Source organism: Pristiophorus japonicus, chromosome 4, assembly GCF_044704955.1.
Source record: "Pristiophorus japonicus isolate sPriJap1 chromosome 4, sPriJap1.hap1, whole genome shotgun sequence".
In the NCBI taxonomy this organism is placed as follows: domain Eukaryota; kingdom Metazoa; phylum Chordata; class Chondrichthyes; family Pristiophoridae; genus Pristiophorus; species Pristiophorus japonicus.
In genome coordinates, this window is record NC_091980.1 from 42,132,180 (window position 1) to 42,145,728 (window position 13,549).

Consider the following 13,549-nt stretch of genomic DNA (forward strand, 5'->3'; position numbering starts at 1 on the left):
TTGCAGATGACACAAAGATTAGTGGGAAAGCGGGTTGTGTAGAGGACACAGGCTGCAAAGAGATTTGGATAGGTTAAGCGAATGGGCTAAGGTTTGGCAGATGGAATACAATGTCGGAAAGTGTGAGGTCATCCACCTTGGGGGAAAAAAACCAGTAAAAGGGAATATTATTTGAATGGGGAGAAATTACAACACGCTGAGGTGCAGAGGGACCTGGGGGTCCTTGTGCATGAATCCTAAAAAGTTAGTTTGCAGGTGCAGCAGGTAATCAGGAAGGCGAATGGAATGTTGGCCTTCATTGCAAGAGGGATGGAGTACAAAAGCAGGGATGTCCTGCTGCAACTGTATAGGGTATTGGTAAGGCAGCACCTGGAGTACTGCGTGCAGTTTTGGTCACCTTACTTAAGGAAGGATATACTAGCTTTGGAAAGAGTACAGAGATGATTCACTAGGCTGATTCCGGAAATGAGGGGGTTACCTTATGATGATAGATTGAGTAGACTGGGTCTTTACTCGTTGGAGTTCAGAAGGATGAGGGGTGATCTTATCGAAACATTTAAAATCATGAAAGGGATAAACAAGATAGAGGCAGAGAGGTTGTTTCCACTGGTAGGGGAGACTAGAACTAGGGGGCACAGCCTCAAAATACGGGGGAGCCAATTTAAAACCGAGTTGAGAAGGAATTTCTTCTCCCAGAGGGTTGTGAATCTGTAGAATTATCTGCCCAAGGAAGCAGTTGAGGCTAGCTCATTGAATGTATTCAAGTCACAGATAGATAGATTTTTAACCAATAAGGGAATTAAGGGTTACGGGGAGAGGACAGGTAAGTGGAGCTGAGTCCACGGCCAGATCAGCCATGATCTTTTGGATGGCGGAGCAGGCTCGACGGGCTAGATGGCCTACTCCTGTTCCTAATTCTTATGTTCTTATGTTTAGGCAGAAACAGGCCGTCTGCTGCAGGGGCTTCTGGGAGAACCGAGACTCCATTTTGTTTTATTACAAAAGGATACATTTAACAGAAAGTGTAACTTCAAAAAGTAAATTTCCACATCATGCCTCTTGAGGGGAACTATTTCATCTGAATTTAAATGAAAAAATGCAAAAAAAATCAAAATTAAATTTCATGTCTGATTTTTTTTTTTGCTATTTGAGCTGAATATTTTTTGGTCATTGTTCAGAATGCATTTTCAGAAATCTCCTGGTGCAGATATGTTCGCATATATATCCCTCTAAGCATGATATTTATGCTCTGGTTTTAAGACGGCTGTAAATCAGCCACTAGAAAGTATGTGGGAGTAGCCCAGGGATCTTTTTTTTTTCCATCCCTTTAGGGAAATGCTTGGACTGTACTCATCATTACAGTGCAATGATGAAGTTGAGATCTGAAGCCTGCATTGCACCATTTGTTAGTGCTCCATGAAGGAATAAAGTTTCCTGCATTGCAACAGTGACCCCATCAAAAGTACTTCATTGGCTGTAAAGTGCTTGTGGGCTTCCTGCGATGCTTTATAAATGCAAGTTCTTATACACAGAATGTGTTGTTTTATAGCACCCTAACTTCAAGAAACTTCAAATATTGTTGCAGCTTCATGACATTATACCCTGCTGCTCCAGCCCCTACCAACTGCCAAATGTTTGTCTGAAATTGAAAACTCAGTCAAGGAATCATCAATACCAATGGTAGAATTTCTTTTTAAGCTTGTAATGGAATGCTTTATCACTGGGTCGCTGCAGTAAAATGTTGTTCATGTTCCTTTCTAGAAGGCATATGGATGCAATAAGATGAGTTGCACTAGCTGTAAGCAATACTTCTGTTGGCTTTGCTTATGCCCGCTGTCGAGAATAAATCCATATGGACACTTCAGCGATTCCTCGTCACCGTGCTTCAATGAGTGAGTTATTTTTTTAATGCTTTATCTTGAGCTATTTTTAGACATTAGAGTGCTCAAAAGGCTTTCATGTTTTACCACCTTGTAGTTTGCTGCTGTGGTATTGACCAGTGGTTTGTTCAGACGATGCAGATTTTTCTTTATCACAAAATGATGCAAACTGCAGCGTCTGGTCAATCAAGAAGATGTGCTGTTATGTTTTAATTAAATTCCTTGCTGTGATCCAGCTTGAACCTACATCACCCTATTTAGTGATTGTGATAAATATAACAATTGAGTAAGTAAATAATAGGTTAATGTAGATTCAAGCTGCATTATAACAAGAATTAAAAAAAAACATACCAGCAAATCTTCCGTGGTGTTGATCCTTGAGCTGGAGGGAATGCTGATTTATAACGGCCATTATTCCATGTGGCACATTAAAGTGTGGAATTCCTCTGATATTGCTCATGGAAAGTGGAGGGATATGCTATTGTAGTGGAAGGAGAATGCATTTGGATGGGTAGGGAGTAGAATGATTCTTAAGTGGAGGGGTTGGAAGAAAGGTGAGTAGACTTGGGAGGAAAATAGGAACATAAGAAATAGGAGCAGGAGTAGGCCATTTGGCCCCTCGAGCCTGCTCCGCCATTTAATAAAAATCATGGCTGATCTGATCATGGACTCAGCTCCACTTTCCTGCCAACTCCCCATAACCCTTTATTCACTTATTGCTCAAAAATCTGTCTATCTGCCTTAAATATATTTAATGACCCAGCTTCCACAGCTCTCTGGGGCAGAGAATTCCACAGATTTATGACCCTCAGAGGAAATTCCTCCCCATCTCAGTTTTAAATGGGCGACCCCTTATTCTGAAACTATGCCCCCTAGATCTAGATTCCCCTGTGAGTGGAAATATCCTCTCTGCATCTGCCTTGTCGAGCCCCCTCATTATCTTGTATGTTTCAATAAGATCACCTCTCATTCTCCTAAACTCCAATGAGTACAGGCCCAACCTTCTCAACCTATCTTCATAAGTCAAACCCCTCATCTCCGGAATCAAGCTAGTGAACCTCCTGAACTGCCTCCAATGCAAGTATATCCTTCCTTAAATAAGGAGACCAAAACTGTATGCCATATTCTAGGTGTGGCCTCACCAATACCCTGCACAGTTGTAGCAGGATTCTCTGCTTTTATACTCCATTCTTGCAGTAAAGGCCAACATTCCATTTGCTGTCCTGATTACTTGCTGTACCTACATACTAACTTACTGTGTTTCATGCACAAGGACCCCCGGGCACCAGGTCCCTCCATACTGCCGCATTTTGTTATTTTTCTCCGTTTAAATAATTTGGCAGAAAAAATAAAAAAGCAAAGTGCCATACTTTCCCACATTATACTCCATCTGCCAAATTTTTACCCATTCACTTCGCCTGTCTATATCTCTTTGCAGATTCTTTGTGTCCTCCTCACAACTTGCCTTCCCACCCATCTTTGTATCATCAGCAAACTTGGCTACATTACACTCCGTCCCTTCATCCAAGTCATTACTATAGATTGTAAATAGTTGAGACCCCAGCACTGATCCCTGTGGCACCCCACTAATTACTGTTTGCCAACTGGAAAAAAGACCCATTTATCCCGTGTCTCTTGTTTTCTGTTAGTTAGCCAATCCTCTATCCAGGCTAATCCATATTACCCCCAACCCTGTGAACTTTTATCTTGTGCAGTACCCTTTTATGTGGTACTTTATCGATTTGCCTTCTGGAAATCCAAATACACCGGATCCACTGGTTCTCTCCTATCCACCCTGCTCGTTACATCCTCAAAGAACTCCAGCAAATTTGAAAAACATGATTTCCCTTTCATAAAAGCATGCTGACTGAATTATGCTTTTCCAAATGTCCTGCTGCTGCTTCTGTGAGGACGTCAAAGGGCTTGGACCTACTTATAGTATTCTGGAGTTAGAATTACTTTGAACCTGGGATTTGATAACATGAGGCTTGGAAACTGGCTCTAGTAGTATTGGTGGACGGGTAGCTATGCATAGGGAGCAGCCAAGCAGGACGAGAGAGATTTTATGGAAACTGATCAGCTAGAAATAGAGCAGCTAGGATGGTGGCCAAGCTATCATGGCAAAAGCGTCCCATGAAGGATAGGGGCAGCATCAACAACTTGCATTGATGTAGCACGTTTTAATGTAGAAGAACGTCCCATGGCATTTAACATAGGAAGAGAGGAGTGCTCACGGACACTTTGTGTGAGAGATAGGAGAGGTGATAGAATGGAGCAGAGAAGCCATAATTTCCTGGAAATAAGGATTAAAAACTTCAAATGCAGGCTCAATTTTGTTGAAAGCAACATTCCCAGTAATTTAACATTTAAAACAGCCTTTAGTTTTGAAAGCAGTGGTAAATTTACCACAATTTAAAAATGTTTATGCATCAGTGTCCTGTGGTGTGCTCAGTGGTAATGGTCTTCGAGAATTTTACTGCATGTGTGGAGTTGTTGACTAATTCTCTATGTGCAGTGGAGGGATTAACAGATTGCGCATGCATAGATGAGAACAAGGAGCAGTGAGTTTGCTCAGCAGCTCTGCCGAGTCCTACATTATGATGCATACATAGAGGGCCAACAAATGTCAGGAGCCAAGTCTAGATGAAAGACAGAAGATTTGGAAACAGTAGTAAACAAGGCAAAGCCATCAAGAAGAGGGGATAATTTATTTTGCTATAGAAAGATAAATGGGTGAGTTTATTGATGTTTTTTTCCAGAATGTGTTGGTCAGAAATTATATTTTTATGGGTATATAATGAGGTGGATGATTAACCAACAACTGCTGAAAGGAATTAGGAAAACTTTATTCAGAGTTGTTTGGGGATGTTTTGATTGGATGTAATTTCCCAGAGACCAGTCACTGCTTGCATCCTACAGACGGGTCAAAATATTTCCCATGTCCTATATACGTTTTCCTCACCTGGAGAAAGTGCTCCAGGCATAAAACTTTTTGTATTATAAGTTGCTCTCCCGTGCCATTGCTCAATGACGCATATTTTCTTACAAAATTGTCCACTCGAGTTGAAACTACCAGAACTAATTTCACCGAGAACTCTTGTAGCTATCATTCTGGGGCCTGACTTTGAGTCCTGCTCTATATCCTGAAAGTTTAACCTAACCTGAGTTTTAGAAAGGTTGTGAAGTATGTGCTTGTCCTGATATGTCATGCAGTTTGGGTTCATTTTATATGAAATTGAAGTATTTGCACAGCTTAAAGAGAGATTGTGTTTTTTGTCACATATTGCTTTTTTTTATTTTGTAGGCTTTTCCAAGGTATTGAGTTTGAAGCAGAAGATGATGTCCTGAGTGATGAAGATGACGATGGAATTGTTTAAGCTGTTTTCTGAAGTTACTGATGATTTAGCATAACATGAAGCTTATGTGTTAACCATTTAAACTGACCAGCTGCTATTATCTTCAGTGTAATCAATCGTAGTCGAGGCATCCCCTGCTGTAGATCATTCATTTTAGCACTTACTGTTGACTGTGTTGAAACTTGTGGCTCAGCATATACCGTATTCCTGGGTATTTTTGTTTTCAGCTTTCAAGCATATATACTCAAGATATCTGAGCAAATGAAGCATTCAAATTTGAATGCAAGATCATGTTTCATTTAACTTAGACAACATTCAGAGGATAATATTGGTATAGTTGAGTGAAATTGAGAACCCTTGTCATTGGGACCCATTTGCAAAAATAATTGGCTATGGAGAAAGATCAATGCTATCTTTATTTTTCAATTAAAAAAAATATTGTTTCTCCCCATCCCCTACAAATCCTGGGTCTCCCATAACACCCATGTTGGCAACTTGTTTGTAGACCTTTTACTGTGGCTCTTGATCTATTGGCTAGGACATTGATGAGTTTGCGAATGGAATTTCCCTGCTTGGTGCAACACCACAAGCTGTGGGGGATTTTATTGATGTATTTTCAGTTTTGACACCGGAACGGGCAGGGGGTTTATTCCAGTCCTGATTTTATATCCTAGTTACAGCAATGTGGGGGTGGGGGTGGGGCATTGCTGGAGTCGGGAGAGAGAGAGAGAGAGAGAGAGAGAGCAGATAAAAGTTTATATTTGTATTATGCAAGAAAGTACTAGGTGGTAATAAGGGAGCAGTTACCCTCAGTTCTGGAACGCTTCAGATTCCCTCCAATGTTTGCACTCATCAGCAGCTCTCAACTCTTAGCTATTTGGTACCTTCACTTGCCCCCAAAAAGTGACCAAAGCAATAATTTATTTATACACTAAAACCAAAAACAACTGACATTTCAGGGTTAAAGTTAAAAGGTAAAACAAAAGTGGCTGCACTCAAACTCTGGTCGATTAGTCATTTTTAAATTCTGCTTTCTGTCTCTTTCTTTCCCCCCCCCCCCCCCCCCCCCCCTTCATTAAAAGAGAATCATTCTTCCCTCTACATTGCAAATCATTCATGTGTATTTTACTTCTGGAGTGTCTCAGCATCTTTTTCCAGGGTAAAATGTGAAGCTTTCATCTTGCTGTCTGTCACTGTAGGCATCTTGATGCCTCTCTTTCACCCCAAAGCCCTGACAGTCACTAAAGCACTCCTTACTTTATTTCTTCTAAACAGGCTCATGTTATGTGATTGACCACCACACCATGGCAATAGGGACTAACATGGAGAATCAGCACGAGAGATGCATATACTTATTTCAGGAATGGTGAACACGAACTTGTGGATCAGATAGCTAGGGCTCACAGGCCACTGTAGTTTGAATATTACAGACTAGAATGTGCACAAGAACAGTTTCTTCCCTGTGGGGCAACTCTCTCTCTTGTCTTCGCTCTTCAATGTTCCTTACAGCATAACTTAGAAATTAATTGAGGAGGATCACAGGCTTATACCTAGCAATACATTGGAGTACACAGTGACAGCTTTCCTTTAAAATAAAGCAGCATAACTATGGTGACATTGGGCAAAATAATCTACAGAACCAAGGAGACACATTAACTTTCATACATGGTTATTAATCCTCGTGGCAGGCTAAAAGTCTCATCCAACAAGTTCACCTCGTATCAGTTTAACTTTTTAAAAAGGATATCTAGGTTAATGATTCTTGTAATGATGTATCGTAGATTTTGAAAGATATCTAATTGTGAGATTCTCTCAAATTAATCTCTTGCGTGAATTAGGTTTTGTTTTGCTTAATCCTGAAGGGATATTGTGAAGTTCCTGGATTTTCTTTGTTTTCTGATGGACATTTGGTATAAGCTTCAGTGAAACTATACTGTGCTAATTCAAGAAACACATTCAGTAAGAAACGTATGGCAGTGGCAGGATGTTGGTCGGTTGAAGGAAGGGGACTAGGTGCTGAGTAGACTGAATTGTTTTTATAAAGGTAGAGAAAATGTCAAGTCCTGTCCACTTGCATTGCATTATAAGCCTGTTGGCCTTGCTAGCTCAAGTGATCTAAGCAGAGGTCTAGGAGCAAGTTTGATAATCCCTCCCTTGGCCAGGTGGGTGGTGGAAAGGAGCAATACAATTGTTGGTTTTTAAAAAAGAAATGATTGAAATTGCTGGAATTGTGAATCAGACTGAAATGATCAGCTAGTCTTACTATAAATACTTTTTATTAGCTGCATTTTTGTGTAGAAGGTGACTGCTGTTTGGGCTGCATTTTTGTTATGTTTCCTTGGTATTACATAAAGCTAATCTATTAACTCTGGTGCAAGAAAGGCATTTCTGTCAATTAAGTCTGTTACATCACCATGTTCTCTTACAGCAAGACATATTTAAAGTATCATGCAAAATAAATATTTTTTGGAGTTAAGCAAATAATTGAATAAAAATATGTTTTGGTGACTTGGTATTCCTATCTTAGCATTGCTAAAAAAGAAATTGCAGTTATCTTTATAGTTAATCACATGGCTACTGGACAGTGTAATGTATTTACTTCATGGTTCTTTGCTTAAGAATTGATAGCAACACATTGCTATCAAGAACTAGTTGGTTTATTAACCAAGGTTCAACAATCACACTACACGTTACCAGTTCATCCACTCTGCTCACAACTGCATATCTCATCATGGATGACCTAGACCCAACTGACTGAGTCTTGTGAACATCACGTGACTGGCTAAGCCACTCCCAAGGCAACAGCTCTACAAACTGTGAGCATCCACGTTATAGACACAATTGTTTTAATGGTTTTCTTTCACTGCATATTCAAGTGGGTGCTTTAAATCTCATTTTAACTTATTGATTAATATGATGTCATACAGTGCAGCATACTGTTCCATATCAATTAATTAATGGTGGTATATACTGAATATCTTACTGCAGTGGATTTGAGAAGTTAATATTCAATGTTGAATTCTAAGATTGTTTTTTTTCTATGAAGGGAATATCTATAGAGCTACAAGTTGCCTTTTTATTTAGCAAATATTTTTGAAGTAATTCTGTTTCTTGTTTGGAGTTTCATTACTGAGTAATTAATTGAAAAGTATATCTGTGACAACTTTGGGTAAATTGGTATGCTTTTTGGAAAAGATAAATTGTAGAAAACTCTAACTGATGTGGGCTATGATTGATGGAGCCACTTGCTTTCTCTCTAACACTCTTACAAATCCAGAATTATCATTAAATCACAGTATCAAAAATTCTCCTACCAAAAAGTCTATGAAATCCATCCTGAAGGTAGTCACTGGGCAGGTTTTACTGTGTTTTATTAATCATATCTGGTTACCCTAGGGCATAATTACGCATCTGGGCTTTTAAGGATTTATCCCAGGGCTTGTTAGTTTCTGCACTAAAATTAATTTGACTTATTTGAACCTTTTGAATTGTTTTTCATTTTTTTCCCCCCACCCCATTCAGTGACCCCAAGAACCACTTTGATAAGTACCCTGGTAAATTTGCATCGTTTTACAATGTCGCATTCAGGTATAATTGGATAAGATATCCTTTGTAGTTAATGTGCAGTGACATTGCACTAATGCATTTATGATTGTGATCTAATCACTGCACGTTTATTAAGTCACTTACTGGGAGAAGGAAGAACAACAGTTGCCATATATAGTAATAGTTGCAGAAAGCTGAAATGGTGGAAGCATTCGAATAACATGACATCCTCAATGTAAGATGTTGTTCAAATCCTAAGATTGCTACAATCTTGAGTACATATTTTCCCTGCTTATTTTTAAATAAACTTTTCCCCTAACCATTTACTAAGAACGTTCCTGTTATATTCCAGGCACAATTCATGTCTTCCATTAAAACAGCTGGTTTTACCTATGTAGCTCTGCTTTTCCGATCACATGTTCTATTACACAATGCAAGACTGGGGTTACAATAGGATCAGCTCACAAGAAAAATATTACTGGGATATGTTACTTTCATACATAATCAGTTTAAAATAAATAGGTTAATTTAGATGGGCATAATTTCAGGGTTGAAGTGGTTTTTAAACAAAATTATAATCTTCAAGGAAAGATTACCTTAAGCTTTTTGTTGTAAAGCAAGTTTTTTTTTTTAACTGCTGTGAAGTAAGTGTATTCAGACACTTTACTGCTAGAAAATCTACATATCAGATGCTTAAAATTAATTTCCTCTTGTATAAAAGGATTTTGATGAAGGTTAACAGTTCTGTTGAATAAACAATTGATGGACTCCTTGGCCTGAGGCTTTATTCTTTGGTAAATTTTACAGATATTTTGTATTTTTCCTTATAATAGTGCTGGCAGAAAGATTAGCTTGTAGTGAAGAGGAAAGGGGTTTTTCCAAAAGATTTTCAAAATGGGAAGTGTTCTCTCTCTCTCTCTCATCTATATCCATAATATTTTTAAAACTTGCATCTGCATGCATTTCCTGTCAACATTTTACATTATAAATTTCTATGTCCCCTGACAACCTATGTAAACACTAATTACACCTTCATTCACACCCAGTGAAGCAGTTGCAGTGTTACCACTAGTGGCAGGGTTCAATTATATACTGCTTCACCTGAAGGCGACACTTGGTTTTGACTCCCCATGGAGATTGACGTGTAGTATATTAAAAAAATCTTGTATAGTTCCCATCACCTTTTTCAACAATAAATTCCAATGCCTACTTTTTATAATGTGAACCTGTGCTGTAATTACATCCTCCCACCTGTGAAGGTGCTGTGTTCCATGGCGGAGACCTACTTGGTCTCTCCTAGCTCCCCCTTAATATCAGGCCCCACTGGATTATTCTTGCAGCTTCTGTGCCACTAGGAAATCTTGCCTTTGCACAAAGAAAAGCCATATTTTTGCAGTGACTAGGTATGAGTTTCAAATTGGTTAAATGCTTTTAAAAGGCACAAAGCTTTCAAAAGCATCTAGCCATGTTTTTCCAGCTCAATTCTGGAGAAGCCTTTTACTTTTTTAAACCTTGGATGGAGGGGAAGGATTTTTCTTCGTCTCCTTCCTTCCTGTTGACTCAGGCTTGCTGTGTGACTCCTTCTAGCAACCTCTTGCCCCTCCTGTGCATTTCTCCCCTTATTCACCCCTCGCTGCTTCGTATCACCCATTATTCCAAGGACCTGTTCTGTTTTCCCCCTCATTCCCTTCTGCCATGTCTCACCATTGCCATCTCTCTATTTCCCACCAAGCATCCATATCTTTCCCCACACTACCTACTGCTAACTGATCCTAATAAAATCCTTTCCACTTTTTCCATCCTGCTGTATGCCCTCCTACTACTCACCCATCCCCAGTGGTCCCACATACCACCACAGCCTGCTTCCACATGAACTCTCCTATACTGGGCAATTACAGAAGATCCTTTTCTTGCAGTTCTGATCAATTTTTAGTTATACCTGTAACCACTTAAATTTTAATCGTCTACATAATTTAAAATGTCAGTGTTCTGCCTCAACCTGCTTATCACTAGGAAATTTCCAGCTAGGTTACTGAAACAAATGAACTACAGTCAGTAACTGCTCAGGTCACCGACTCTGCTGGTAGCAAACAGTAAAAGCAGTTGTTAAAGTAACTAGTTGCAAACCTCCCTCACTCCTAATATAGATTGAGAGAAACAGAAGACTTACTTTAAAGACACACTACTGATCACAATTAAAGGACTTAAGTAGAGAGACTGCTGAGGAAAGTTGTGCTGTTGGGTGCAAATCTTATTTGTCATGGCATAATGTACCACAACAAATAACTGCTGCTCTGCTTGGCCGGAGTCCTTCTCAGTCCACCTCAACATTATCCTGGACCATCAATTCTAGCTCTGGCCATCCCTTAGACAGCTTAACCTCTGACTCAACATGAACAATGCCACAGGAGATCTCTCTGTGTGTAGTGCTTATTTGTCCCTCGCGTTGTAGCCATCACACTGTCCACTTACAAACTTATTTGTATCACATGTCACGTGATTGTTTTAAATTCCATATTCATAAAACAGCAACACATCTGTGAGACTCTGCATGCACAGAGAATTTGGTGAGAGTTAAAATGGGTAAATAGTACAGATAGTGTGCTATCAACCTAAAATTTGCTACACATTTCTTACTTTAAAACTGGACTTTAAAATTGCAGGTCAGTGGCAGCTAACAGCGCTACAGGAATTTGGTGAGAGTGGGAATTTGATGGAGGGGACAGAAGGTGCTAAGTAATTTAAACCAAGGGACAACAATAAATAATCACATAGCATCGTGGGAGGGCTGAGGAGCATGAATACAGTGCAGAGCGAGCGCTAGAGCATCGCAAAACAAGACGGAGGAAAAGCTGAAGTGGTAACGTCACAACCACTGCAAAGGGTGGAACCCAAGGAATTACAGATAAGTGACGGATAGTGTTAAGTTAGTTTTATAACAGTTAAATAGCCTTAAAGCTATTATAATTAACTGTTAGCTAATATGGCTGTACAGCTAGGGCCAGCTGCTTGCAAATCGTGTCATATGGGAACTCAAGGACATGTGTTTCCTGGAAAAGCAGGAAGTGCCAACTGCTCGAGGGGTGGCTGGCGTCACTGCAATGCATAGGGGAAGCATTTGGATAGTACATTTCAAGAGGTGGTCATCCTGCAGCTACAGAGAGTTCAGGGGAATAGAGGGTCAGTGACCACCAGGCAGACTAGGAGGAAAAGGCAAGCGGTGCAGGAATCTCTGGGAGTGTGGCATTCACAAACTGAATACCAGGGAGAGCAATGAATGACGCCTTGGGAGAGTGCAGTCAGTAGTAAATCCACAGCACTGTAGGAGACTCAGCTGCATGGGGGCACAAGATAGTGCAATATTGCAGTTGTTATAGTGGATTCAAAAGGGGAATAGACAGGTGTTTATGCAGCCGCAGACGTGAATCCCAAATGGTGTGTTTTCTCCTGGTCCCAGGGTAAAGAATATCACTAGATGCAGGACATTCTCCAAGGGGAACAACCAGAAGTCATGGTCCATCTTGGAACCAACGACACACGTAGGAAAAAAAAAAGGTTGAGCTCCTACAGGCAGCGTTTCAGGAGCAAGGAAAAAATTAAAGAACAGGACTTCAAATGTGATCATCTTTGGATGACTCCCAGTGTCATGTGCTTGTGAATACAGAAACAGGAAGATAGTGCAGGTGCATCTGTGGCTGGAGAAGTGGTACTGGAGGGAGGGCTTTAGATTCCTGGGGCATTGGGACCTGTACAAGTCAGGTGGGTTGCACCTGAACAGGGCTGGGACCAATGTCCTCATGGGGAGGTTAACTAGTTCTGTGGGGGAGAGTTTAAACTAATTTGGTAAGGGTAAGGGCACCAGAGAGATGAGACAAAGTGCATAGAAAACTAGGAGGGACAGGCAGCAACCGAACAAAAAATAGTGTAATAAGAGCAGGAAATAAAAGGAGAGCAAACCTGACTAGCATGGTGTTGGAATGCATTGGGGCCATTGAAGGGAGCAGCGTGCGGTGGCCTGGCCCGGAAATCGGCGTGGTCCCGGCCTGCAAGACCATCAGCAGGCCGAGGCCATCAGAGGGAGCAGCGTGCGGCAGTTGCGAAGCCAGGTTGCTGATTGCAGTGAGGGCAGGCACAGCAGGAGGGGGCGAAGGAGCGGCAAGAGTTCGTAGAGGGAAGTAACTGGGGCCCAGGAGAGGCAAGGGCCATGGGGTAGCATAGGCCAGTCCCACACTGCGATGTGTGCGCACTTGGTCTGTGCAGCAGAGCTGGTCTCCAGTCGTCTTGGGTAATCCTTGCTACTGGACCAAGACCTAGCTCTGTCAAGCCCGTGTGGTGGCTGGTGTGCAACAGCCACCACACGTTTAAAAAAAAAAAAAAAAAAAAAAAAAAAATCCACTCACAGGCATCTTTCACCCTTCACGATGTAGTTCGGGATCTGAAATATTAGGTACTTCATTGAAACACCTGTGAACTCATTCCTTTTTGGCATGGAAGCAAGTCATCCTCGCTTCGAGGGACTGCCTATGATGAAGAGCAGGAAGTAAAAGGAGAGCAATCCTAATTAGCATAGTGTTGGAATGCATATGTGTTAATGCGCAGAATGTTACAAGTCAGTTACTCCCGGTGTCCTGGCCAATATTTTTCACTCCATCAGCATAACAACAAAACCGATTATCTGGTCATTATCACATTGCTGTTTGTGGGAGCTTTGCTTGTGTGCAAATTGGCTGCCGCATTTCCTACATTACAACAGTGACTACACTTTAA

The 13,549-nt window shown here is 40.7% G+C and overlaps 1 protein-coding gene across 7 annotated transcripts in view; it reads left to right on the forward strand.

The window, feature by feature from the left end:
• rnf14 (ring finger protein 14) overlaps positions 1-9,550 on the forward strand; it is a 44,597-nt gene extending 35,047 nt beyond the window's left edge. For 6 of the 7 annotated variants that reach the window (XM_070878127.1, XM_070878128.1, XM_070878129.1 and 3 more), the window contains 2 exons: positions 1,762-1,892; positions 5,185-9,550. In XM_070878127.1, the coding sequence (XP_070734228.1) occupies positions 1,762-1,892; positions 5,185-5,257 (204 nt within the window). In that variant the 3' untranslated portion in view covers positions 5,258-9,550. Of the gene's footprint in view, positions 1-1,761; positions 1,897-5,184 lie in introns of those variants that run through there. The other variant, XM_070878132.1, reaches the window with a different exon arrangement.
• The last annotated feature ends 3,999 nt before the right edge of the window (positions 9,551-13,549 follow it).